The sequence below is a fragment of the Pleurodeles waltl genome, chromosome 2_2 (assembly GCF_031143425.1).
Source record: "Pleurodeles waltl isolate 20211129_DDA chromosome 2_2, aPleWal1.hap1.20221129, whole genome shotgun sequence".
Taxonomy (NCBI): Eukaryota; Metazoa; Chordata; class Amphibia; order Caudata; family Salamandridae; genus Pleurodeles; species Pleurodeles waltl.
The window spans coordinates 578,067,738-578,095,327 of NC_090439.1; the positions used below are offsets into that span (position 1 = coordinate 578,067,738).

General features: G+C 43.3%; 1 protein-coding gene across 1 annotated transcript in view; it reads left to right on the top strand.

Annotated features, from left to right (window-relative positions):
- MEP1B (meprin A subunit beta) overlaps positions 1-27,590 on the top strand; it is a 263,585-nt gene that overhangs the window by 116,633 nt on the left and 119,362 nt on the right. The window contains exons 5-6 of the mRNA XM_069220087.1: positions 10,948-11,026; positions 16,947-17,064. Of these exons, the coding sequence (XP_069076188.1) occupies positions 10,948-11,026; positions 16,947-17,064 (197 nt within the window). The remainder of the gene's footprint in view (positions 1-10,947; positions 11,027-16,946; positions 17,065-27,590) is intronic.

Genomic DNA, 27,590 nt, shown 5'->3' on the forward strand with positions numbered 1-27,590 from the left:
TATCACAATGGCCCTCTCAAGCATAGTAACTATGCATGTAGGCCTACGAGGAAGCAGGGTTTTTCCTGTTGCATGCGCTCACCCATATTCAGCTGTAATCCATATTGCTAATTCTGGATTTGATTAATGCTGCAATGGGTGGTCTTGCCCTCCCTTGATTATGGGCAGGCTTACCCTTAACCCAGGCAGCAGGATGAAACAATGCTTAATAGCTCAAATCCTCTGAGGCAATAGTATGCCAATATAATGGGAGGGGGGCTCCTCCTAGGGTCTACACGATCCAGAACCAGGTTGTATATTCCCACCCAGTGATCGCTGAGTGAACCTAGCAGCCCTCGGGGGTCCAAATATGCCTCTAATACAACCCCTAGTGTGGAATAATGGAACAGCCCGATCCAAACCCCACTTCCAATTGGTAGTCTGATGCCCAATACAGGTGATAGTCAGTCAACGGTGCAATGGTGCAGCCAATGGTAGTGATGGACACAGCAGGATAGCACAATGGCAGCCTTATCCACAGCTATCAAGAGCTACAGCAGCTACATCAATTATCCACTTACTTCCTCCCCCGTAGTCATGCTGAAGTCACGCTTCCAGTCTCACAGCCACACAAGCCAAAAGCCAAAGAATCAACAGGCTGGCTCACTTGGCTACTCGGCAACTCGGCGATCTGACAATTTTTTTAAATGTTGGCAATTTCAGCAGCTCAACAACCAGACAACTTGCTTGGCAGGAAATCAACTCCTTGGGGGCGATGAACCAGGTCTTCACAAGATGCCAGCAGTCAAACGCAGTCAACTCAGTCAAACGCTGTACTAAAACTGCGGACTGCAACTGATGTTTGAAGGCTTAAATCCCTTAAAAGCGGACTCTTGAAAGCCCCCGGGTGCCATCAAATAACTAAATCAGTCCCTTCAAAACTGTCCCGAAACCAGCAACCTGATGCGGCTTCACCTCACAGCTCTCCGCGTATGTGACAGGGAGAGTGAGGGCGGGCACGGCGCCAGCACGGCGTCAGGAGGAGGACATTACAGCAGGGTCTGAGCCATTACAGCAGGGGTCTAACCATGTGCAAAATCAGTCTTGGCAGCAGAGAACCAATCATATGCTAATCAGGCGTGGCATCAAACGTTTTCTGTGCTGGCCAGGGTTGTTAGGAGCCATCCTGCGAGAAAAGAAACACGTATTATCCTTACTGGGACCTCATCCATTGGTGGAATAGAAGGGCTGAGCACGGCACTGGCACTTAGGGAGACTCACAGCAGGGCCACAAATGGTGTGCCCGTGGCTACTATTTAAGAAGCAGGCGCCCAGGCAGGGCCACTGTAAAAAGGCAACTGTGCAGCTGTGGCGTTTTCCACATGAACATGAATTTGCCATACTTAGCTACTTCATCGAATTCCTACAACATTATTTGCTGATTTTAAGAACAATAGGATCAACAGTTAATAAATGTGTTCCCATATAGTGCTTCATATCACTGTATTGCTGTATTTACACAATAAGAATAACAAGTGTTATTGTTACCAAATGTAAAGGTAATTAATTTACCGATCTCAGGGTGATGGTAGGTTTGCCGGGGTGTGTATTAGCATCAAGGCGGCAGTGTGCAACTGTGCTCAACAGCGTCATAATCTGAAAACGCCAAATTTAGTAAATGCCTGGGTCCCGTGATCTGTGTGGATTTCAGTAGGAAATGTATAATTTCCACTACAGTTAGCGAGTAAGACTTTCTTCTGCGTTTTGTGCTCCAGGTGTGTGTTATTTACAGCCAAGACCAGGGGGATACGTTTAAATAAGAGACAAGCGCACACTTCATGGTGGCATTGCCTCAAGCCCCCGCTTCCCCATTCTTATTCTCTGACTGACAGGGTACTTAAGGGTGGGCTACATATATCTTCATTGAGGCCAACAATGAACGGAAAAGGAACATTTCAAGACTGCTTGACAGGCAGTTTTCGATCAAATTCCCAATGTTATTTAATAATGAGGCAAACCTTCCACGACGCACACAAGTGACTCACCATCAAGTCCTGGTCGTTGGAAGAACCCTCGTCGGACTTGTGACTTTGCCCCAGGTGTGCATAGAACTTGCGAGCACCAGCTCAGCACTCAGTCCCAACCCCGTGACTCCTGAGCCAGACTAGACACTGCTTCCTTGCTGTTTATGTTAGGGAACAGCATGACAGCAGCACAAGGATTGGCTTGGTCAGGCGCTGCAAGCGCTCCTTAGAATACTTGGGGGTTCGGCATCAATCCCCCCCGCCTCCAACAATTGAGTAGGTAGGCGAGGGTTCAAGTGTGCATGCCGGGCAGGTCAGAGCAAGGCACCCATCCAACCCGACATGCGCACTTCACCCCAGGAAGGCCAGTAGCTGACCTGTCAATCATGAAAGCTCAAACTCCGCTCACCCACCAGGTGATGTCTCTTGTAATAAAAGGCAAACTTTGCTAAAAGAAAAAAGGAATCAAAACTATTTTACACAGTAAACATTTAAGGGCCCTGCTGCCTGAGGGCGACAAAACAAACAGGGAACACTGCCCCCACGTCCAAATAAAGAAACCACAGCTGCCCTAACTCCTTTGGTGCATAGGACGGCTCTGTGCCGTCCTTCACACCAGAGCTTCCCCAGCACTTAAGGCTATTTTTTTTTGTTTCTGTGTAATGGCAATCAGCGCACATGAGGCACCAACATCATTGCACAGAAAAGTGAAAGTGAAATGAGCCAATCAGTTTGTTCAATTTTCACTGCACTGGTGCTCGGGGCAATATCTCAGCCTCCCAAGCACAAATTCAGACGAGGGAGGTGTCATTAGAAAGGTGGAGAATCTCCTCTTTCCAATGGTACCAAATCTCTGTGGATCCCTACTTGGAGATTGCCACACAAGGGCTATCCCCAAGCAGGGATCCCCTCACTAGTCGACCATGGGGTATTTTGTGGAGGGGAGGAGTGGTCCCCTTGCATTGGCCTAATACTCCCCCAGGCCCAAAGTCTTTCTGCCCCCCTGACCGGGGGCAGATTGGAAGTAGCTACAGCTAATTTGCCCCTGGGGTGGCAGAAAGCCTACTTGACACCAGGGCTAGTTTTTTTTTGTGGAATGGGTGGGGAGGCAGCCTTCCTAGGCAGCAGTCTTTTTCCTCCCTGTCAGGAGGGGGTAGGAGGCATTTTCCTCCAATATGCCCCTGGCGGGGGTGGACAGAGAGCCCACTAGACCACCAGGGATTGTATTTGGAAGAGGGAGTGCCCCCCCCCCCCCCCCCCAATCATTCGGCTAGTTCTCCCCACCTCCCTAAGCCCAAAAGTCTTTCTGCCCCCCCCCGGGCAGATTGGAGATTCTTACACACCAGGGATTTTTTTAATGCAAAACGAGAGGGGCAGCCCTCCCAGCCATTGGGCCCAGCCCCCCACCCACCTATACAACCCAAGCAGTTTTTCTGCTCCCATTGGGGACAGTGGGAGGCATTTTCCTCCAATCTGTCCCCACCGGGGGGAGGCAGAAAGCCTACTAAACCACCAAGAATTATATTTGGAGGAGGAGTGGCCCCTTTGGCAATGGGCTAATGCTTCCTCCCAACTCCAGGATCAAAAACCTTTTTGCCCCCTCTGGTCAGAAAGCCCTTTGGGCACCATGGTTTTATTGAGGAGAAATGAGTGGTGGTGGCCCGCCTAGGCATTGGGCCTCACCCCACCCCTCAAATGACTCACAGCAGTCTTTCTATCCCCTACCCGGGGGGCAGATGAGAGGTCCTTAGCTCCAATCTGCCCCAATGGGAGGGACAGAAAGCCCACCGGTGAGTTTTATTGCTAAAAGGAGTGGGGCGGCCTGCACTACCCACTCACACATTGGGCATAGCCTCCATCTCCATAATGATCCCACAAGTCTTTCTATCCCCTGGGGACTAAAGCATTCCCATCTTTTTGGCAAGAAGGGACATTTTGATGGTGCATGCTTTTTGAATAGAGATGGATAGCAGAGTTGGGCTAAGTCCCAATATCATGCTACTTCTATGGTGAATGGCTGCACTTTTCTGGCTCAGTACAGCTGCCATCTGGGGAAACCTAGCAAACCTTGCTTCGGGTAAACACCATGCTGAAATGACAAAAAATGGAAATGTGCCTAAAGAATGAGAAACACATGAGGGTTAAATTTGGGTGTCTGGTCTTATTGGAAACCCTAGGTGCTTGCTGTCATGTACCTGAGGGTGATAGTTCATGTCAGGTATGTAAGGGCTGCTTGGAATCGTTTTAGCTTAAATTGTTATGTTGTAAACCTTGCCACATATAAATTGCCTGCAAACTCATCATTTTGTTTCTGACAGAAGGAATTTATAAACTGTGACTTATTTTTGATATTTTCATTAATATTAATATTGGTTTCTTTCAAGAATGTCAGTGTATGATAAATTAAATTTAGATGTTTTTTAACAATACTTTAGAGTTAAAAAAAAATACATAGATAAAATTGTCATCCACTTCCAGATAAAAAAACCCACATTTTTGGATGTTATATAAAAAGTGACTGAAGGTCTCCAATTCACCAACATGTTGTTAGCTCTAGGTTCACATTTCATCTAAATGAGGTATATCCCTCAAACATTTGGTCAGATGTACGAAGCATTTTTCAAGTCCCAAACGGCGAATTGGTCCGTTTGCGACTTGAAAAATGCTATTTGCGATATACAGACCCATTTTTGCGATTCGGTAATCTATTTGCCGAATCACAAAAAGGGTTTGCGAGCCGCAATCAGGAAGGGGTGTTCCCTTCCTAATTGCGACTCGCAGTCCCATGTATGATTGTTTTGTGACAGCGAATGTGGTAGCAAAACAATTGCAGTTAGCACCAGTTTCAAACTGGTGCTAACCCATTCGCAAACGAGACGCCTGGGACCCCTTCCCCTTTGTGAATGGCAGCGAAAATATTTTTTCAGAGCAGGGAGTGGTCCCACAGACCACTGCCTGCTCTGAAAAAATGAAAAGACAACTTTTCATTTTTCATTTTGAAATGCATCTTGTTTTCCATTAAGGAAAACGGGCTGCATTTCAAAACAAAAAAAACTGCTTTATTTAAAAGCAGTCACAGACATGGTGGTCTGCTGTCTCCAGCAGGTCACCAACCCTGTGAGGGCAGCCATTCCCAATGGGGTCGCAAATTGCGACCTACCTCATGAATATTCTTGACGTAGGTCATTTGCGACCACATTGGGAATCGCAAACAGTGTCATTGACAATGTTGTACATCAGGTTTTGTGACTCGCAAATTGCGAGTCGCTCTGCCTCGCAATTTGCAAGTCGCAGAACCTGAGTTTTGTACATGTGGCCCATTGTTTCTTGCCTCAAAGAGAATGAAATGCACCGCACTGATCATTCCAAGGAGGAACTCTTACCTTATTAAGCCGGCAGCAATAGGATCTAGCCAGAGATTAGTAGACAGGGTATTCAGTCTCATACATTGAACAGAGTATCCTGTCCTCCAAACTCTTGATCTTCTTGCCTCACTTACAGATGGGCGAACCATAAAGATTGCATGGACTAAGGCCTCGTTTGTTTCATCAGTGAAAAGCGTCCTCAAGTGGTCTGATGGAGTAAGAGACATCTAATGAAGGGTATTACACATTATTTAGAGAGGACGGTATAATGTCGTATTTTTTCTCTCTGTCACTGTGATGAAAAAACATGCAGGCAAAGACAGAAAAAAAATAATAATGATCGTCCACGCCTTGTAAGAAAACTGACAAAGTGTGGGAATCATTAGAGTTTAGTTTTTTTTTAAAACGAAAATGCCAAAAGTATGGTCTAAAATGATTTTTTCAGAAATGAATTTCATACTATTGGTGTACATTTAAACATCATTTGACGATTTTTACTTTATTTTATTTGGGATCTTTATAAAAGCACTACTAACTGCTTTGAGTTGGCGCTGGATGCCTTTCAAATGAGGGTCGATGATGGAGTGCCAAATGCAACAGAATATACTGGGAGGAAGTTGTTGAGTGGGAACCAGGCAATCATCCAAATAAGAAAGAAGACAGGCACAAGAGGACTGCCTTCTAATATGACCCTGGCATGATGATAAATCCCTAAAGGAGCAAAGGTCCGGAGTGCCTCGATGAAGGGTGGCATAGTTGGTCTTAGGCGTCTGATCCAGACAGGACCAGAAGAGATGTTTTAAGGCATGGGCAAAGTGGGCCATGGCCCAGACCCCAGCCTTTTATGGGGCCCCCGATAGATCCAGTTGTGTCCTTCACGCAGTCCTGGCTTGATAGCATGGAGCGAACTGTAAAGATAGATTGTCTTAAATACAATTTTCCTGTATGGCAATGTGTGTGATTCCATTTCAGATATTCTGCAGAGAAATTTGTGTTTTTATTTTTCAACACCATAGAAACTTCCTTTTATGAGAAAAAGCACCGGGTTGCAGAGATTATTTTTCAATAATATTCGGACGCTGCTGCTATATTACAGTATTGAAAACACATCACTATCCCGGAATATTAGATGGGAACACATTTAGAGAGAGAAAGGCAGAATAGTGAGAAAGAAAAGATGGAACTACAACGGTAGAAAGCATGGATGAAGTGAGTTTGCAAAATTGAGGTAGAGAGGATCAAAGCCTAGGATGTCAGAAGAAAGAGGCATCAGGTAAAAATCAAGACCTAGCCACATTGGTATCTAACAACCCTAGTATTCTACATTATCACAAGCAGTGTCCTAAATAAGACATTGGGGCTTAACAGTGTACCCCACACCTTTTCTTTCCAATTTATGGACTGGGCAGTACTAGACATCAACTGGAGAGGACTGCCTCAAAGTTGCTTACCCAAACACTTGATCTACTTTAAATATTAATTTAGACACCTATTAGGGGCCTGGATCAAATGTTTAAAAAAGGTACTAACATCCCATACGCTAGTAGTGTCTTAAAAGAGATAGCATATAGTTCCAGATATATATTGCCATGCCCTTTTCCCTACTCTTTCAGAGCTTCTTCAGACCTCTGTCCATGAGTGTACACTTTCTTTTGACCTTACCATTAAGTCTTTCACTAGCCCCTTTAGTGACCCTGTGCCACCAATGGCTAAGAAGCTTTTTTCCCCAAAACCTTGTGCTATTCTTGGGCAGTGGGTATTTTTACCTCTGGCGGTAGGCAAGACCTTTTGATTTTAGTAACATAATACATATTCTTGTTTGAAGGTGCTTTCAGACACCTCTTTTCATCCATTGATCTTTTTTGTGTCATTCACATTTTGCTTCCCTCCACTATAGCATACAGCATGGGGCAATTGGTCATCCCACTAATGGCACTTGTTAACTTCACTTTGGGTGACTGCATTTGCTCTTTTACAAGGTGGGCATCTGCATACAAGGTAGTTCCCTTTAGTGCCAGAGTTTTTGTGGTCTAGCTTAAAAGCGCACCTGATGCCATACAATTATGCAAGCGTCACTAGAAAGGGGCTTTGACTCCCCCCACATGTTTTGAGCAAGGAGCACATGTTTTGATTGGAGGAACATTGTGTGCTTCCACAAACAAAATGCTTGCCTCAACACAGTTGTAATCATATTTTTATTTATCCAGCAGCTTGAGCATTACATTTCAGAAAAGAACACATTGGCATTGTAATGCTGTAAAACTGCCTTTAATAATTACATAGTTTATGGTGTTTCTCTTTCTCAGAAGCAGCAGACATGGGGGAAAGGCCGCCACCAGGAACATATACTATTCCATATGTTGTTGAAATTGTTTTTGTGTTATTGCATTTGGGTCAAATGGTAAATGTAAGAATGAATCAGTGGATGGATGATTTGATGTATGAGTACAAATATGAGTGATAGAATGCATGTATGATTACCTATTGAGTGCCTAACCCCATCAATGACAGAAGAGGCACTTTCTTTCATAAGCCAGACCTTCTGGCATTGTCAATGCTTGTTGTTTTTACTTTATTATTACTGTAGTGTTGTCTGATGTAAAAGCAGTAAGGATAGGGCACATTCCAGCTTTATCAGTTCCTTTCTCCTGCCAATCCTGTTGTAAAATCATTTTGCCTTTATTTATCTGACTGCTGCTATTTGTACCATACCAAATTGTGTTCCTGGACTCTGTTTCATCAATGGTTCTTTTTCACATTTTGCTCAGGTAGAAAACAAACTTCATAGTGTTTAATTTGCCGCACACTTGCCAAAACTTTTCCTTTAGCATAGTAAGGGCGTAATTTGGGTTTTAGTATTCAATATCTTATACTGTGAACCCATTCCTTCCTTATTTCCATCTTTTTTCTTTCCTTCTTTTTTGTCATCTTTCCTTCTTTTTCATTTTTTTTTCTGTTTCATCACCTTCTTTACCTTCTTTCATTTTTAACTCCTTTCTTTTGTTCTTTCTTTCTTTCTTGCCTTCTTTACTTTTTTCTTTCTTTCTTGTATCTTTTCTTTTGTCTTTCTTTCCTTCTTTTGTTCCTTTTTTCTTCCCCTTTTCCTTTTGTGCCTTCTTTCCTTCTTCCTTTTTTGCCTTCTTTTGTATTTTCTTTGCTGCTTCCTTTCTTGCTTTATTTGCTTTCCTTTATTCCTTGTTTCTTTCTTTGCAACCTTATGTTTTTCCTTTTTTCTTCTTTGCCTTCTTTCCTTCTTTCTTATTGGGCTTGTCTTTCATTCTTTCTTTTTTGCCTTCTGACTTACATGTTGTCTTTTTTCTTTCCTTCTTTTCTTCTTCCTTTCTTTTTTTGGCTTCCTTAATTCTTTATTCCTGCTGTCCTTTTCCTTTCTTTCTTTCTTTTTTATGCTCTTGCCATTTTCTTTCCTTCTTTTTCTTTTTATTGCCTTTTTCTTTCCCTTTTCTTTCATTTTCTTTTTCCTTTCTCTCTTATTTGTCTTCTTTACCTTTCCCCTTTCCATCCTTCTTTTCTTCATTCTTGTTTTTTGTCTTCTTTCTTTCTTATTGCCTCATTTCTTTCCTTTCCTTCTTTCTTTCTTTCTTTTTTCTTTTTTCTTTTTTCTTTGTTTCTTTCTTTTCTTCTCATTCTTTTTGCCTTCTTTCCTTTTTTGTTTCCTGCTTTCCTTCTTTCTTTCATTCTTTTTAGTGTTGTTTCATTCCCTCTACTTCTTTCATTCTTCCATGCTTTGTTTCCTTCTTTCTTTCCTGCCTTTTTACTTCTTCCCTTTGTCCTTTCTTGCTTTCTTGCCTCTTTTCTTGTTTTGTACCTTCTTTCATTCTGTTTTGCTTTCTTTCATTTTTTTCTTTCCTTCCTTATTTTAGCCTTCTTTCTTTTCTGCTTCCCTTCTATCTTTCTGCCTTCTTTTGTCTTCTTACTTTGTTGCCTTTTTTACTTCCTCCTTTCCTTTTCACCTTCTTTCCTTTTACCTTTCCTATTTTCTTTCCTTTTTGCCAGTGTTCCTTTTTCTTTCCTTCTTTTGTTCTTTTTGTCCTTCTTTTGTTCTTTTTTCTGTCTTGAATTTTGCCCTCTTTCATTCTGTCTTTCCTTTTTACCTTCTTTCCTTCTTTCTTTGATTTTTCCTTTCTTTTTACCTTCTTTCATTCTCCCTGCCCTTTGTTCCTTGTTCCTACCTTTTTTCTTCCTTTTTTGCCTGCCTTTCTTTCTTTTTTTCTTCCACCCACTTGAGCATACATCAAGGGGCAATGTGTCAGCCCACTTCAGCCCTTGCTTGACTTAATTAAGAGTTCAGCATGCTGCCCTTTCACAAGAAGCACATTCACGCACAAAGTAGTTCCATTCAATGCCAGAGAGTACTATGGTAATCTGTATTTTTTAAAGATTTTTTTTTAATTGTATTTTTCAGTTTTATTATGAAACCGTACAAAGTACAACTTTAGGCATCACAGTTTGCAGGACAAAACATTTGCCTAATGATTGCATATGTTCACATTCACCCTCCCCACTCCTACCTTCCTTGCTAAGACTTGTAATATTTATTATGTCTATCTGTGGTAACTCACTTGTGCATCTTCTTAATACTATTTTATGTAGGTGTAAGGGTGGCTGGGCTAATCTCTGTAATCCCTTCTGACATTGGGGCTATGAGTTCCTGCACTTTTAAAACAATCTCCTATATTATCATCCGTTCTAACCTCTTGCATTTGTCGTTCTTCGGCTAGGGCCCATTCTCCCATGTCAGCATTCCATTGTGCATATGTAGGGGCAGTCTAGGAGCTACACTAGACTAAATGTAGCAGCACATATCTATAGTGGACCACACTCCCACAGGGGCATGGTGTTAGGTGTAGTAGTTAATGATGGACAGTGTTATCTATGTGGATATTGGTCACCTCCCGTAGTCACCTTGTGATGGTTTCCCATTAAGGTACCGACCCTGAACACCAACCACCAAGTCATGTGCAGGAAATCAGCTCCCCCCATCCCACACCTCGGGCATGTGTCAACCTGCTCCGATAATTTCTATGCATACTCATTGACGACAAATAAGCATGGTGCAGGAAATAAAAATGGTCCAGCTTAAAACACAAATTGCATGAAATGCACAGCACTAGTGCACAGGCAAGACTCCAGTCCCCATCCTTCAACAGGTCTGTGAGGTCTCTGTCCCAGCCCTGTCTTTTTTTAGATTCGATGAGGACCCGGTAGCATCCTGAACAATAACGTTTTGTAAAAACCACGACAAAACAAAACAAGAATTGCCAAAAGGCAGTGGGCAGTGTGGAAATTAAATTACTATTGCGTGGTCACATTTTCCATTATATAATATAAGGAACTGCTACCTATTATATAGCCTGTGAATTTATATCACATCCAGTTGTAAGTGAATATTTTCAAATTTGCAAAGCGTTTCTGTTAGAAGCATAGATATGAAAACATACTGTTCAAATGCCTGGAAAAGAGACTGGAAAAGGCTGTGTTGATTTTGCATGTCTTTCAGGTTCTCTTCTATAGGTAATTCTTGTTTGTAGGTTAACACGCTATTATCTTTTTTTGGGCAGATGAACGGAAGAAATTCCATCATTGGTGATGAATATCGGTGGCCCTTGACTCTTCCGTATTACCTCGAGGACAGCTTAGGTAGGTAATCACTTGTCTAGCATTAATGTGAACAAAATAGTGACTATGCTAATGGTTTTCAATCTGACATCTTTTTATCTCAAAGGGATACAACTAAGGAATTTCGTACACAAATACACAACAGGCATAGGCAAAGCCAATAGCTCTTGCCTGTGCAAGAGTTATTGGCTTTGCCAATGCGTGTTAGACATGTTGTACACCAGCGTGGCTGCTGTTCAGCGTGGCTGCTGTTCAGTTGGTAGCATAGAGGAGAGTTGCATGGAGTGTCTCAGAGTGGAATGTTGAAGAGCGGAGTAGAGTATTATGGAGTGGATTGGCAGAGAGTGTTGTGTATTGGAGTGACATAGTGTTGAGTCGGGTAGAGTAGCATACACTAAAGTGGCATAGAGTGGAGTGTACTGATGTAGAGTGCATTGGCTTAGAGTGTTCCAGAGTATAGTGGCATAGAGTGCACTGGCATCGAGTGTGGTGGCATTGAATTCAGAAGCACATAGTTCAGCATCGTAGGATGCAGTGGCATAGATTACAGTGGTGTATAGTAGAGTGCAGTGGTGCAGAGTGGAGTGACACAGAGTGAAGTGGGGCAGAGTGGAGTGGGGAGAGACGAGTGGGGCAGAGTAGAGTGGCACATAGTACAGTAATGCGGAGTAGAGTAGAGTGGTGTAGAGTGCAGTGGCGTAGAGTGCAGTGGCATAGAGTATTGTAGTGTAGAGCAGAGTGGCATAGAGCGGTGTAGAGTGGAGTGACATTGAGTTGAGTGATGAAGAGGGAAATGATGCGGAGTGGAGTAGAATGGCAAAGAGTGGTGTTGTGTAGCGTGCAGATTCAAATGGCATAAAGTGCAGTGGCATAGAGTGATGGAAGAGTTGAGTAGCATAGAGAGGTGCAGAGTACACTATAGTACCATAGAGTGCAGTGGTATGAGTGCAGTGGCATAGAGTGCAGCGGCACAGAGTAGAGTAGCTTCAAGTGGAGTAGTGCAGAGTAGAGTGGCAGAAAGTTCAGTGGTGAAGAGTGCAGTGTTGCAGAGTAGAGTGTAGAGCGCAGTGGTGCAGAATGGAGCAGAGTGGCATAGAGAGCAGTGGTGTAGCGTGACATAGAGTGCAGATGTGTTGAGTGCATTGGCATAGAGTGCAAGTTTTTCAGACTCTGCAATAGAGATGTTTACCTCTTCCATTGGTAAACATTTAGGGCTCCTTTACGAGGTTTGGCGCAGGGCAGCGCTTCAAAGATTCCTGCTGTGCTGCCCTGTGTCAAAAGAAAAGGGCAGCAATGTGCTGTATCTATGAGATACAGTACTTTCCTGTCTTTTTCCCTGCACTGGCAAACAAAGGTAGCCTTGCATCATGGTGCAAATGTGTTTACGTTGCAGGGATTATTGTTTTTGTGCAGGAAAGAACACCTTCTTGCACAAAAACAATCATGAGAGGGGTTTTCCTCTTTCTATGTGTGATGCAGGATGCAGCACACATAGAAAGATTTTTAAAAAATGAAAAAAGAGGAGAAATAACGGTATTTCTCCTCGTGCCTTCCCTGGGGAGGCGTAGACTTTTGACACATTCCCAGGTCTATAAAATCTCATAATTCTGGGAATGTGTCAAATGCCATGGGTGTTACATGGGAATACCCATCGTAACACCCATGGAACGCCTTCCTGTTGCAGGGTGAGGCAGCACAGCAACTTGCGCTGCGTTGCCTCAGCCCATACCTAATAAGGTCATGAAAAGCCATGCAGGGTGGTTTGCATGGCCTTGGAGATTTGGCCTTGCAGTGTGCACTGCCGGTCAGTCACTTAAAGTGACGTTCCAACGGCACACAGGGGCGTGTAAATAAGCCCCCTAATATCTATTTTTATTAAACTGACTCATTAAGTAGTGCATTCCTCCACACCGCCACTGTGACTGAGAGACAGAAAGGTTAAATCTACTAGGGAAGGGAGAAGAATGAATGGGTTGAAGCTTGAGAGGCACACAAGCAAAGAAGAGTTAGCAGTGTAAAGTATTCTGAAATGTCTTTTCGTGAGCCATATTATGAATGGCTTCACTGACTCACACCAGAGCTTCAGCAGAGCACGTGTCTTCAAGTGCCTGTACTGTCTAAAAAGCCTAGATTTAACTTGGATTTTCTCTGAGTTAATGTATGAGCTGCAAACAGCAAAGCTCAGAAACCCAGAGTCAGTTATTGCTCATTGTTAGAAATGGGGTCTTTGGTTGACAGTCAGGTTACCCCCTGTTCAAGCAAGGACCCTCACTCTAGTCAGGGTAAAAGAGAATCACCCTCAGCTAACCCCTGCTTACCCCCTTGGTAGCTTGGCAGAGCAGTAGGCTTAACTTCAGAGTGCTAGGTGTGAAGTATTTGTACTAACACACACAGTAACTTAATGATAAAACACTACAAAATGACACAACACCAGTTTTGAAACATAGGAAATATTTATCTAAACAAAACAAGACCAAAACGACAAAAATCCGACATACACAAGTCAAGTTATGAATTTTTAAAGACTCAAAAATAGCGTTTAGAAACAAAAATGCTTTGATGAGATGTTAACACGGCGTCGTTACGGAGTCGTTCCCAACAAGCCGACACCAATGGCGCCGGACAGGAAGTCGTGTTGACCCCCAAGTACAGTACCTTTGGTGAAGAGTGAAAACAAGCTGATGCGCGAAGTCGGGGATCGCGGAGTCTGTGCGAAACATCGAATGCGTGCACTTCGAGCGGCATCGGTCACGACGTGGTGCTGTGACTTCCACGAAGTCGTGGACTTCAGCAGGGCTGCGGCGGCGTTGGGCCTGCGAATAGTGTCGCGTTCCAGCGAAGGTTCCGGCGTCAGGTGGAGGCAGCGTCACCGGATTCAGCAGCGGCGTCGGTCCGGAGTCGTCCGAAGTCGGTTTCCTTGGATTTATACCAGCTTTCCTATCAAGGGCCCAGGGACTGGATAGGGCACCACTTGTCAGAGCAGGAGTCTCTCCAGAGACTCCAGGTGCTGGCAGAGAGAATTCTTTGCTGTCCCTGAGACTTCAAACAACAGGAGGCAAGCTCTAACTCAAGCCCTTGGAGATTTCTTCACAAGATGGAAGGCACACAAAGTCCAGTCTTTGCCCTCTTACTCTGGCAGAAGCAGCACTGCAGGAAAGCTCCACAAAGCACAGTCACAGGCAGGGCAGCACTTCTTCTTCAGCTATCAGCTCTTCTCCAGGCAGAGGTTCCTCTTGGTTCCAGAAGTGTTTCTAAAGTCTGTAGATTTGGGTTCCCTTCTTATACCCATTCTAGTCTTTAAAGTCACCTTTCTTCAAAGGGGACTGACACCTACTTGTGAAATCCTGCCTTGCCCAGGCAAGGCCTCAGACACACACCAGAGGGTTGGAGTCTGCATTGTCAGAGGCAGGCACAGTCCTTTCAGATGAGAGCGACCACTCCGCCCCTCCCTCCTAGCAGAGATGGCAGATCAGGAAATGCAGGTTACACCCCAGCTCCCTTTGTGTCACTGTCTAGTGCGAGGTGAAAAACCCAACTGTCAAACTGACCCAGACAGGGAATCCACAAACAAGGGAGAGTCACAGAATGGTTTAAGCAAGAAAATGCTCACTTTCTAAAAGTGGCATTTTCAAACGCACAATCTTAAAATCAACTTTACTAAAAGATGTATTTTTAAATTGTGAGTTCAGGGACCCCAAACTCCACATGTCCATCTACTCTTTAGGGGAATCTACACTTTAATCATATTTTAAAGGTAGCCCCCATATTATCCTATGAGAGAGACAGGCCTTGCAACAGTGAAAAACGAAGTTGGCAGTATTTCACTGTCAGGACATATAAAACACATTACTATATGTCCTACCTTAACCATACACTGCACCCTGCCCGTGGGGCTACCTAGGGCCTACCTTTGGGGTGCCTTACATGTAAGAAAAGGGAAGGTTTAGGCCTGGCAAGTGGGTACACTTGCCAAGTCGAATTTACAGTGTAAAAATACACACACAGACACTGCAGTGGCAGGTCTGAGACATGATTACAGGGTTACTTGTGTGGGCGGCACAACCAGTGCTGCAGGCCCACTAGTAACATTTGATTTACAGGCCCTGGGCACCTCTAGTGCGCTTTACTAGGGACTTAACAGTAAAACAAATATGCCAATCATGGAGAACCAATTATGTACACATTTTAAACAGGAGCACTTGCACTTTAGCACTGGTTAGCAGTGGTAAATTGCCCAGAGTAACAAAAACAGTAAAATCAGAGTCCAGCACACATCAACAACCTGGGGAACAGAGGCAAAAAGTTAAGGGAGACCACGCCAAGGATGAAAAGTCTAACACTCATCCAATCTAAGCTTTGCTGTCTGCAGAGTAGACACTAACTTATAGAAATGTTGAATTAAGTGTATGCTCTTAAGCAAGTGGAAACACAACCAAAAAAGGTGCTCAGCTCAGCAGTGAGCCAATGAAGCTGTTCATACTATGGCTCTAGAGTCTTTTCTTCAAGGTTTAGTAGAGTTTGACACTTCTCAGCTCTGGATGTGCGTAGCACCATGACAGAGCATAGGAACAGAGATGTAAATTGGGAGGTTACATGGAGAAGAATTGATGGTGGAGCACACACTACTAAAGCTTTGGCACACAATTATCACAAACCTTTACATAGACTTACAGTGTTACAATATAAGATCTACTGAAGCTGATTTAGTTTGGTAAAAGCTGGATGGCATGCGGTAGGAGATGGCCTTTGTATCAGAGTGGTGGAAGGCAAGAAGGTGTGTTTTTAGCTGCTCTTTTGAAGGAAGTGGGGAGATGACTGACTTTGCTATGGAGGGTTCTCCATAAGTTAGGACCAAACAACATTTAAAAATGTGAGGGAGAATGAATGTCTCAGATAGTTTGAGTAACTTGAACCTTGAGGCGGGACACAGTGGCTTGTGGACAGTGAAAACAAGTTTGGCTAAGCTTTAGATTTAAGTTCAGGTGTGGACTGTGCAATTAGAGAGAGCTATGGCAGAGAAGTTTCAAAATGGATTTGACAACAAAAGTAAGTAGCTTGTATCAAACAAAGGCCTTTGCAGGTAGGCATTTTGCGAGGTGGACAATAATAGGGATATGTTGTTTAGTGTTCACATGGCAAAATAGCAGCTTTTGTGAAGTGAAGAAAATGCTTATTTGGGGAGCCCAACAGGTAAACTGTTGAAATAGTGCACCTCACCCACAATTTATATGTTGACCAGGGACTTAGCTGGCAGGAAGCGGAGATATTGATAGATGTCTCCGGTGTTGATATCTGGAACATATTTCCCTGCTAACCAAAGTCTTTTCTTCCCACCCTTGTCACTATGGGTGGGATGCCATCCTGGGTGAGATTACTTGAACAAAAATCCATGTTAGGTTGGATGTTTTTGAGACCAGACTGTTACATATAAGAAGACAGTCATGCAGAATGCCCGGGGCATCAGGCCCATGACTTTGAAAACCATCATCCTGGATACTGGGTGACAGTGTAAATTGTTTACTGTAATGATACATCGGCACTTGTTGACAATTTCACTGAGCCAACCCGTCTGGTTTAGAACTTATTGATTCGTTTTTTGGGGCATGAATAGATACAATGTGCTGTAAGGTGCAAGGGTTTATCATTAAAATGGCTTTGAATAGTGATTTTCTTTTGTGTGTGTGAATTATGGACAAAACATGGGGGAGCGCTGATGTGGGCTTAAGGAACAAAACAGGAAAAAACGTCAAATTCCATGGGTACCATAAACTAAACCCACTAGAGTATCTTCCTAGCTAGATGTTCATAAAACTATAATGAAGCTTATTTTAGTATGAGTTTTCGTTTTTTTCCCTGTTTTTGCTACAAGTAAAATCTCGCATCGATGTTTCATTTCCTACATATTCTTTGAAACGATTAATTTTTTGTTAATGTTTAACAGAAATTAATGCAAAAGGGCTTATTCTGGAGGCTTTTGAAAGGTATCGCCTAAAAACCTGCATTGACTTCGAGCCCTGGAAAGGAGAAGAAAATTATATATCCGTGTTCAAGGGCAGCGGGTAAGAAAAGATAAACAATATCCCTGTACTGTAAATATACTGTGCTGCAGGACTTTTCAAGTTTCAGATCTTTCGATGTGATTTAGACGTGTAATCTGTTAAATTAGAAGCTTATTAAATATGTGTTACTTATTATTAAAAATAGTTTGGTCTCCTGAGGAGATAGATTTATTTTTTTAAATTTGGACAACGGATCATGGAAACTTAATGTGTGCTCCATATTTCTAAACTGCCCTGACTGCAACTCATGCAACTAACTTCTTGTGTTACCAAGTTAGTACGTGTGCTGTGCATGACATGAATACTTTGAAAACAGGTGTACAGCTTTTTATTGCATACTCATGACATGATGCAGGGTTCTAGGCGTTGCCATCTTCAGCTCATGCACTGGCACATAGTGGTACCCCGAGGGCAAGATTATATGTCAGAATACTCTACTGTAGGAATATCGTCTGACATAAATATGGAGCCCTTAACATCATGTACAGAAATATCGTCCCATTTTGTGTAAATTTCTAATTATGAACTCCAATGGGGTAATTTTTTTAAATTATTTAATTCAGTCAGTCATATTAAAAAACATTAGTACAAACAAAAGTGCCAGCCAGCACCAAACAGAGAAAGAAAATAACAAACTATTAGCCAGACAGTAAAAGGCCAAAAGACAGTATGCAGACCAAAGAAAAAAGAGAGTAACCCCACAAATAGATAATACACACACCTGGTCCTCGTTAAACCAAACCCAGATTCTCTGAAAATGTTTAACTGTTTTGGGGCCTCTGGCTTTTGATATAGCTACCTCAAATTCAAATATTTGACAGATAAGTGCGCAACACTCCTTTACCTTTTGGGGGGACAGGGGATATCCGTGCCCTCGCACCACACAACCGAGCTGTATTTATAACAAAGGACATCAGTGAACTACGACTAGGATTGTTTTCTACTGTATGAGTCAGCAAAATCTCCCTCACAGTAACTGAACATTAAATCCGAAATATGATGTTGAAAGTTGAACTTCTGCAGCGCTGGGCAAATAGCAAACATATACACTGTATCTACTGCAGGGATATCGCCTGACATAAATATGGAACTCTAAACATCACATGCCAAAATATTGTCCCTTTGGTATACATTTCTCATTATGAATTCCAAGTGGGGAGTTAGTTTTTTAAAGAAAATTTAGATCCCATTACTTATCTGAGGTGTTATTCTGGCTACAATATTCTGGCACCACACCACGTACACATAGCGTGATTTTCTCAGAACAGGCAGCTCAGTTCTAGGGCTGTGCAATGTGTTTTTTTGCACGGATTATAGATTGGTTGCATGGTTCCATACTTGAATGGCTGAATATGCATCATTTGGCATGGCTAACCAGGCAGTTGTCTGAGTCACCGGTGTGGTGCAAGAACGTTTGGAAAAGGCACTGATTTGAGGTAGCAGAGTACAACCTCGCCCACATAAAGAAATATTGATGAAGTGGTAATATTGAGGAGAAACCGCGAATTATATATATGCACTGAGTACCTTGCACGGAAAAATCAGAAACATGATATTATCTTCCAAGATCACTTGCCAAATACACCGGGAGCTTATTTTGATAATCAATTAAAAACACATTTAAAATAAAACTACACAGTGATTTTTTACAACAGTATAACTTGCCTGCATACTGCACAGATATTGAAGTCAATTGTCAGCCTTAGAAAAAGTACCACCGACTCTCCAGACTGAAAACCATCTAAAACATTGCAGTTCTTGCCCTTATGAAAAACTTTCACCATTTAAAATATATTCTGAAAAAGGAAATGTCCCTTCAGTTCTGCCTTTCTAACCAAAACGCTCTATCAATACATGGTTCAGTTAGAAAACGAAAAAACACAACAGCACCGATCTATTTATTGACCACCTGACGCATGTCTTCACTTCCAAGAAGTTGTACCACTGAGGCCAGGCCCAAAGATGGCGAAATTACCCTCTGCAGATACACACAGTGGTGCAAAGGAAAGTGTGTCCATTCCTCCTTCCATGGATGCATCCTCTGTTGGCCCGGATGCTTCTGTTTGAGGGAACAGGGCCACACTGGGGGAAACTGAACATCACGGACCATTCTAAATCCCAATAAACTGTCACACTCTGCAAGTTGTCCTGCGCTCTCCATGGACCACAAAGCCAGCCCATCACGGTCAGAGGGTGCTTGAGCTAATCTGATTGAAGAGCGCATGCCTAAGCAGTTTGCATTGAATACAAGGGTCAATCAAGTGTAATGCAGGACATCAGTCATAAACCCCGGTCTCCTCGTTGGACTATCTCTTCATTCTGGAAGACTGCCCATGTGCAGTCGCGCTGCACATGATGGTGGCCTTGCATGTTAGACTTCTATATATCACATACATTCCTTCTCATCTGTTCACTCATTCGTTGTAGAAAGCTGGAATCTTCCCTTCTGAGGCGGGGTCAGTTTAAAGGCTTCATTCATCATATGCATGAACGAAGCATTTTAACGAGAAATGCTGTAAATAGTGATACAGCATCGATGAAAAGGCCAGAAATGCAGTGTCTACATTTGGAGCAATTGTTGTACTTTTCATAAAATGTAAAAAGTGGTCACGGAGTACTGCTGGCTATGTGTGACAGATGCAAATTTCCAGAAGTACTTACATTTATGAACGTCAACATACATGAAAATGGAATATGTGTACGTTTCCAAATACAGAGCTGGGACACAGAAGTGTATTTGTGTTTTCAAACTTTTGTTTTACTACATGAGAGGAGAAACATGTTTTCCCTTGAAGTAAAGTCCTTCTGTACTTCCCATCACATGTCAGTTTGGCTGGCGTCGGACAGCCTGCCACACTGACATGCGCACTTAGAAGTGCACATACCACTCCTCCTCCCTGGTGACTTGGTGGTGGCTGGCCCCGCCCCACTCTCACTAAGCGGAAAAATAAAGTAATAATAAAATACTTTTGCAATTAATTTATTTTCTGCTTTAAGCAGCAGGTTGACACTCCTCTGCCCTGACATGTTGTTGGCAGGTTTACTTGCACAGGAAGGGACACCTTCCTGCCCCAAAACAATCTATGGAGGTTTTTCCCTCTTTCCATGTGTGCAGCACAGTGCATAGAAAGAGGAAAAGAACAATGAGAAATAAAGATATTTATCCTTGTCACGCCTTACCTAGGGAGGCATACAGTTTAGATGCATTCTCCGATTTACATAGCATTGTAAGTTTGTGAATGCGTCAAAACCCATAGGTATGACTGGGAAAACCCACTGCAATGCCAATGGAATGCCCCCCGATGCAGTGTAAGGCAACATAGCATCTTATGCTGTATTGCCTTACACCATATATACGAGGCCATGAAAGGCCACGCAAAGTAGCTTTTCATGGCCTTGTAGGTATGGGTTTGCACTCTGCGCTGCCAGAGCATCAGAAAAAGTGACTCATGAGGGGTGCAAGGGGCTTGTAAATAAGCCCCTGGGAGTGTATCAAAAATTGTATTTTGACAGCACACACTGATATTCACTTCTTTGTTTTCACAGAAACAATAAAGATCAGGAATACTGAAATAACGGAAATAGAAATCTAACAAAACAAAACTAATAGTGGAACCAACACTTGTTGGGGAGTGACAACAATACCAAAGCAACAGTAATATTAACAATTTAAATCAATCACCATAGGAGTTTACCCAACTCCATCATTGGTGTTTAATTTGTGAAAAATATAAGTGCTGGTTCCTAAAAATATCCATGCAGGGCTCAAAGCTCCAGGGCGAGCTGTGCACTGCTGATCCGAGGAAGGGGCAAGGGCTATGTAAGCAGGCCTAACCTTTTCACCATGTTCAACATGTTGAACAGGACAGGCTCCTACAGCAGCTGCAGCACTACTTCCAGCCCAAAGTACCCAACCGCTTCTGACAGTTGCCTGCTATTTGACTGTAGAGTCAGCCTGATGGGAAAGAAGCTGCGCACCAGTCACTAGAGAGAACTGATAGTCCTATTTCCATTGTGATTCATGGGAATAGAAGAATATCTGCCAAGACACTGAAATAACTAAGGATTGCAATATCGTCTGTCCTTCTTCTATTTCCTTTGACCTTTGAGGCAGCAAAACGTGTCAGTCCCCAGAAACAAGTGCCGGCGATGCCCACTGTCAAACACTGCCACAAACTAGGTACTGTCCAGCATCATGCAACATAAAAAAATGTGTTTATTGTGCCCACTACTATTACTGACGTCTTGAGTCTCTGAATCGTAATTGTACTAACAGTAACTAGTCAGTGGTAACTGCTCCTGAGTCAAAGAGAGAAGGTGAAGGAAGGAGATGGAGAAAGTAAAAGGGCAGGAGAGGAGTAAACGGACTTTACTGGAGGATAACCATAATTTGGGAACTTTTTTATGATAGAGATTAACGGGGTAATCCAGGATGTAATGAAAACATTGAAGCAGTTACCCAACAATTTACAATTTGTGGATTACACTGGGTCGATAGAGCTTCCCATGTGTACCGTATAGCAGCATTCCATATGTATTATTTTAAACTATTAGTGCAATCCTGCAGCCAATAGATCCTTCCTCAAGGGTGGCCATTCTTATCATCCACTTAGTAATTCTTGTAGTGTGAGGGCAAAAGGTGTCTTCTGTCCTTTCAGTATGCACAGTTAAATGACAAAATTGATTGTATAAATCCATCTCTTCCAATGGTTGGTTGTTTTTCCGATACATGAAAAGCTGTATAGAAGGCTCAGCTTTAGAACTCTCTTATAGTCATACTAAGGAGCATTTCAGATCTACATAAAGGACTGCTTTGAATAAGTGCCTAGAGTTCTGATGTCCTTATAATGTATTTTTAAATAAATGAACAACAACTTGGTCTCAACATTTATTGTGGACTTTGAGAAGCAACTTCCAGTTATCCTTTTCTGTATTTTTCTGTATCTAAAGCTGCTTCTGCTTGCCAGGATTTGAGTAGGGTAATTGTGAAGCATTTTGAATATAGCTGTAAATATCAATGCTCCATATATAACTGGCAACATGGCCCATATTTATACTTTTTTTGCGTCGCATTTGGGTCATTTTGGGACGCAAAAGCGGTGCAAACATACAAAATACAATTATATTTTGTAAGTTTGCGCCACTTTTGCGTCAATAAATGATGCACATGCGGGGCAAAAAAAGTATAAATATGGATCCATGTCTCTACCATGGTCCCACTGAAGGGACACTTGGATGGAGAAGAAGTTTCTTTAGAAGTCTTGTTTTTCAGACTGGCTAGTAAACAATGTTTCAGCAGATTGTTCCTTCACAGTTACAGACTGTGCTCGTGGAAGTAGCCCTAACTCTCTCAACTCAACATCTCTTGCTACATCTCTATGTATATGCACACCTTGGGACATTAACAGTACCCAGCATATAGATCTTTTGCCAAACTATTGTTACACTTTACTCCATAAGGGAGCATTCATATTGAGTCTAGGCGCTTTCAGCTTCCAGTGAGTTTCGTTAAGCTATCATTAGGCAGGACAGTCTTGTGAGATGTATATAGATGCTCCCATAATCACCAGCAAATAGTTACTGGTTGTACAGTGGTGAGCCATGTAGGTTCATTCTTTTCTTTCAGCAGTACATATATGGGTGTCATAGTTGTTGAGCCCTGCTCCATGTAATCATGCAAGGATGTCTTAGGCCAATTACATACCACTTGAGTCTGGTGGTTTGTGTATTCTTTGAAGTTGAACTAGAAAAATATGTTGCTGGGGCTTGTTGATAGCAATGTCATCTAAAACAAGGAGAAGCTACAGATACTTATTCTTTGCTTGTCATACCTGCTTGGGTGTCCAGGGGAAGGTACATGCCATGCCACATGGGGCCTGACTTGCCATGTGGTCTTGCAGAGGAAAGTGAGCCTCCAATTTAGCCTTCTGCATGTCTCTGTAGGGGGCAGTGGCTTAATCGCAAAGTGCATAGCAGCTGGGACTCTGCAATTGTTCGGTGATGTGTTTTTCGTGGCTGTTATGAGGCATGGGAGAAAGTTGATGGTGTCTTTGTTAAGTCTAATTCTGGTCAGTGTAGGCTTTGATCTTTATATTGGAACCATTTTATTTTTCTGTTTTAGCTTTGCTAAAAATAAAGTAACATTTTGTGTGTGTTCCAGCAACTGTGTGTTTCATTGCAGAGTTTACTTTCATGAGCTGGAAATCGTGGTGATGGGAAACACTGGATAAAGATGGAACAACACTGGAGTGTGTCTAGTTTACTCATCGTGTATTTATCTTGAATGTTTGTGAAGTGGATATATTTTGTCACTGTATCCAGTGCGCCATCTTCATCCTTCCAAGACAATTTAGCTTTTTGATAGTGTTGCCCAAAGAGAGTAGCAGACCCTTATCATCTACACTTGACCAACTACAAATACTTTTTAAATACATAAGGCATGATAGTCGTCATAAAAATAATATCCATTGAGAAGGCAAAGAACTCACAGATGTGTATTTTGATCATTCTTGTTACTGTGGTTTGCAAATCCTGTGGCATTCCTAGCTGTCCCTTTTTAATTGTACTGTGACATCATCTCTCCATCTGAACCATGGGCTTCGAGGAAACACTCATCATTCTTACAAGTTATGGTTTCCTTAGTCTAGAATGTAGGCAATCATGAAAAATCCTCGCACTCGGATTGATTACATTGCCTTTCTACACGATTATTCTTCTTACATTTGAATGAATACTGTTAGACCTGACATGCCTTAGAGTGGTCACCCATAACTTTTTGCCTGCCTCCCTCCACTTTTTGGACCCTGTTTTGCTGGCTTTTAGACTCTGCACACTTTACCACAGCTAACCAGTGCTAAAGTGCATATGCTCTCTCCCTTTTTAAACATGGTAACTTTGGATCATACCTGATTGGACTATTTAATTTACTTATAAGTCCCTAGTAATGTACACTACATGTGCCTAGGGCCTGTAGATTAAAGGCTACTAGTGGACCTGCAGCACTGGTTGTGCCACCCACTTAAGTAGCCCCTTACCCTTGTCTCAGGCTTGCCATTGCAAGGCCTGTGTGTGCAGTTTACCTGCCGCTTCGACTTGGCATTTAAAAGTACTTGCCAATCCTAGAACTCCCCTTTTTCTACATATAAGTCACCTCTAATGTGTGCCCTAGGTAACTCCTAGAGCAGGGTGCTGTGTAGGTAAAAGGCAGGACATGTACCTGTGTAATTATATGTCCTGGTAGTGTAAAACTCCTAAATTCGTTTTTACACTATTGTAAGGCCTGCTCCCTTCATAGGCTAACATTGGGGCTGCCCTCATACATTGTTGAAGTGGCAGCTGCTGATCTGAAAGGAGCAGGAAGGTCATATTTAGGGCCATATTTATACTTTTTGACGCACAACTGCGCCAACGCAGTTGTGCGTCAAACATTTTAACGCCGGCTAACGCCATTCCAAAGCGCCATGCGGGCGCCTTATTTATTGAATGACGTTAGCCAGCGGAGCTGACTGGTGAGCGTAAAAAAAAATGACTCACACCAGGCAGCGCCGGCGTAGGGGAAAATGGAGCTTGGGCGTCAAAAAATGGGGCAAGTCAGGCTGAGGCAAAATTTTCGCCTCAACCCGATTTGCGCCATTTTTTTTTTTACTCCCAACCCCCATTGAAATGACTCCTGTCTTAGCACAGACAGGAGTCATGCCCCCTTGCCCAATGGCCATGCTCAGGGGACTTGTGTCCCCTGGGCATGGTCACTGGGCATAGTGGCATGTAGGAGGGCACAAATCAGGCCCCCCTATGCCACAAAAACCCCCCCCAAAAAATACTTACCTGAACTTACCTTAAGTTCCCTGGGATGGGTCCCTCCATCCTTGGGCGTCCTCCTGGGGTGGGCAAGGGTGGCAGGGGGTGTCCCTGGGGGCATGGGAGGGCACCTCTGGGCTCCTTCCGAGCCCACAGGTCCCTTAACGCCTGCCCTGACCAGGCGTTATAAAATGACACAAAAGCGGCTGGACGGCATTTTTTTTTACCCGCCCACTCCCGTGCGTCATTTTTGCACGGGAGTTTAAATATGGCGCACATGCCTTAGAGTCATTTTTTAGAAGGGAATGCCTACCTTGCATATCATTAACGCAAGGTAGGTGTCCACGCTAAAAAATGACGCAAACTTCAAGATCTTTGGCGCTAGACGGGTCTAACGCCAAAGTATAAATATGGAGTAAGCTTTGCGTCGGATTTGCGTAAAAAAAAACGACGCAAATCCGGCGCAAACAGAATATAAATATGCCTCTTAGTATGGCCAGAATGGTAATACAAAATCCTGCTGACTGGTGAAGTCGGATTTAATATCACTATTCTAGAAATGCCACTTTTAGAAAGTGAGCATTTCTTTGCACTTAAATCTTTCTGTGCCTTACAATCCACGTCTGGGTGGGCTTGGTTGACAGCTCCTTGTGCATTCACTCAGACACACCCCAAACACAGGGTACTCAGCCTCACTTGCATACATCTGCATTTTGAATGGGTCTTCCTGGGCTGGGAGGGTAGAGGGCCTGCTCTCACACAAAGCACTGCCACACCCCCTACTGGGACCCTGGCAGACAGGATTGAACTGAAAGGGGACCTGGTGCACTTCTTAGCCACTCTTTGAAGTCTCCCCCACTTCAAAGGCACATTTGGGTATAAAACAGGGCCTCTGCCCTACCTCATCAGACACTTGCTGGAGAAGAAACCTGAACCAGAAACTACATCCTGACAAGAAGAACTGCCTGGCTGCTCAAAGGACTCACCTGTCTGCTTTCTACAAAGGCCTGCTGCCTTGCTGAACTCTTGTCTGGCTGTGAAAGTGCTCTCCAAGGGCTTGGATAGAGCTGGCCTCCTGTTCCCTGAAGTCTCAGGACCAAAAAGACTTCTCTTTTTCACTTGGACGCTTCGTGCGCCGAAATTTTCGATGCACAGCTTGTTCCGCGGCGAGAAAAACGCTGCACACCGACGCTGATCGATGCGACGCCTTCGGGACGACTGGAACTTCGACGCACGGCCTCGCAAGGACAACAGCGCCCAACCTCCAGAGGAGAAATCTACGCGACGCCTGCCGTGAGAGCGAAACTTCGACACTCAGCCCCGCAGAACGACGCGCAGCCGGAAAACAAGCAGGAGAATCCACGCACAGACCCGGGACATCTGGTAATCCCCGCGATCCACAGAAAGAGACCGTCCGCGCGCCGGAAAACGACGCACGACTTCCCCGCGTGAAAAATAACGACGCAAGTCCGTGTGTGCTGGGGAGAAATCGACGCACACACCATTTTTCCACGTATCTCTTCTTCTGTGGCCCTCTGAGGAGATTTTCCACTCCAAACCAGGTACTTTGTGCTTGAAAGAGACTTTGTTTGCTTTTTTAAAGACTTAAGACACTTTATATCACTTTTCAGTGATACCTCTACAAATTCACATTGCAACTTTATTCGTTTTGACCTACAAATATCCTGATAAATATTATATATTTTTCTAAACACTGTGTGGTCTATTTTTGTGGTGCTATATGGTGGTATTGTATGATTTATTGCACAAATACTTTACACATTGCCTTCTAAGTTAAGCCTGACTGCTCGTGCCAAGCTACCAGAGGGTGGGCACAGGCTCATTTTTGATTGTGTGTGACTTACCCTGACTAGAGTGAGGGTTCTTGCTTGGACAGAGGGTAACCTGACTGCCAACCAAAAACCCCATTTCTAACAAGTACCATCAAAGCAGTAACATGAAAGTGCCTATCTATATTTCAGTATGTACACTTCTTCCTCCTTCTCTAGTCACATATGCAGACAATACTCAACTAGTTTTGTCCATCTCTCCAGATAACTTCTCAATGTGCAACAGCTTGCACCATGCCTGAAGGACGTGGCAGGATGGATGGCCATGTGTTGTCTTAAAATTAATGGTGACAAAACTGAAATCATGAAGGTGGATAATAACTTCAAGAACCAGCCTTTATTTGGCTGGCCAGAGTCTTTAGGAAATGCTCCTGTTCATAAAACACCTATAAAAACGTAGCTGTCTGGCTGGAAAACATACTCACCAGGGAAACTCAAGGCAGAAAACTTGCAGCAAGCTGCTATGAATTACATATAATGCTTTGGAAATGATTCTTCCTCTCCCCTCTAGAACCCTTATCGTACAGGCACTGGTGATGTCATGCCTTGACTGTGGTAATTCCCTCTACTTAGATTCCCTCGCTATGTAGTCAAGATGCTGCAGGTAGTACAGAATGTGGCGGCTCGCCTTCTACTGAACATTCCTAGACCTCAGGCAGTATGGAGCTCGCTGGCAGTGCAACACTGGCTTCCGTTAGAACTAAGAGTACAGTTCAAAGCCCTTTGCATTGCTCAGAGGGCCTATTACAAAAACGGTCCTCAACTGTTACAATCCCTATTGCAGCCATATACACCTGGGAGGGCCTTGAGGCCTGAAAACTCCCGACCAATGATTATTCCCAAAATCCGTAGAGTGAGGTGTTAAGGAATTTCCTTTTC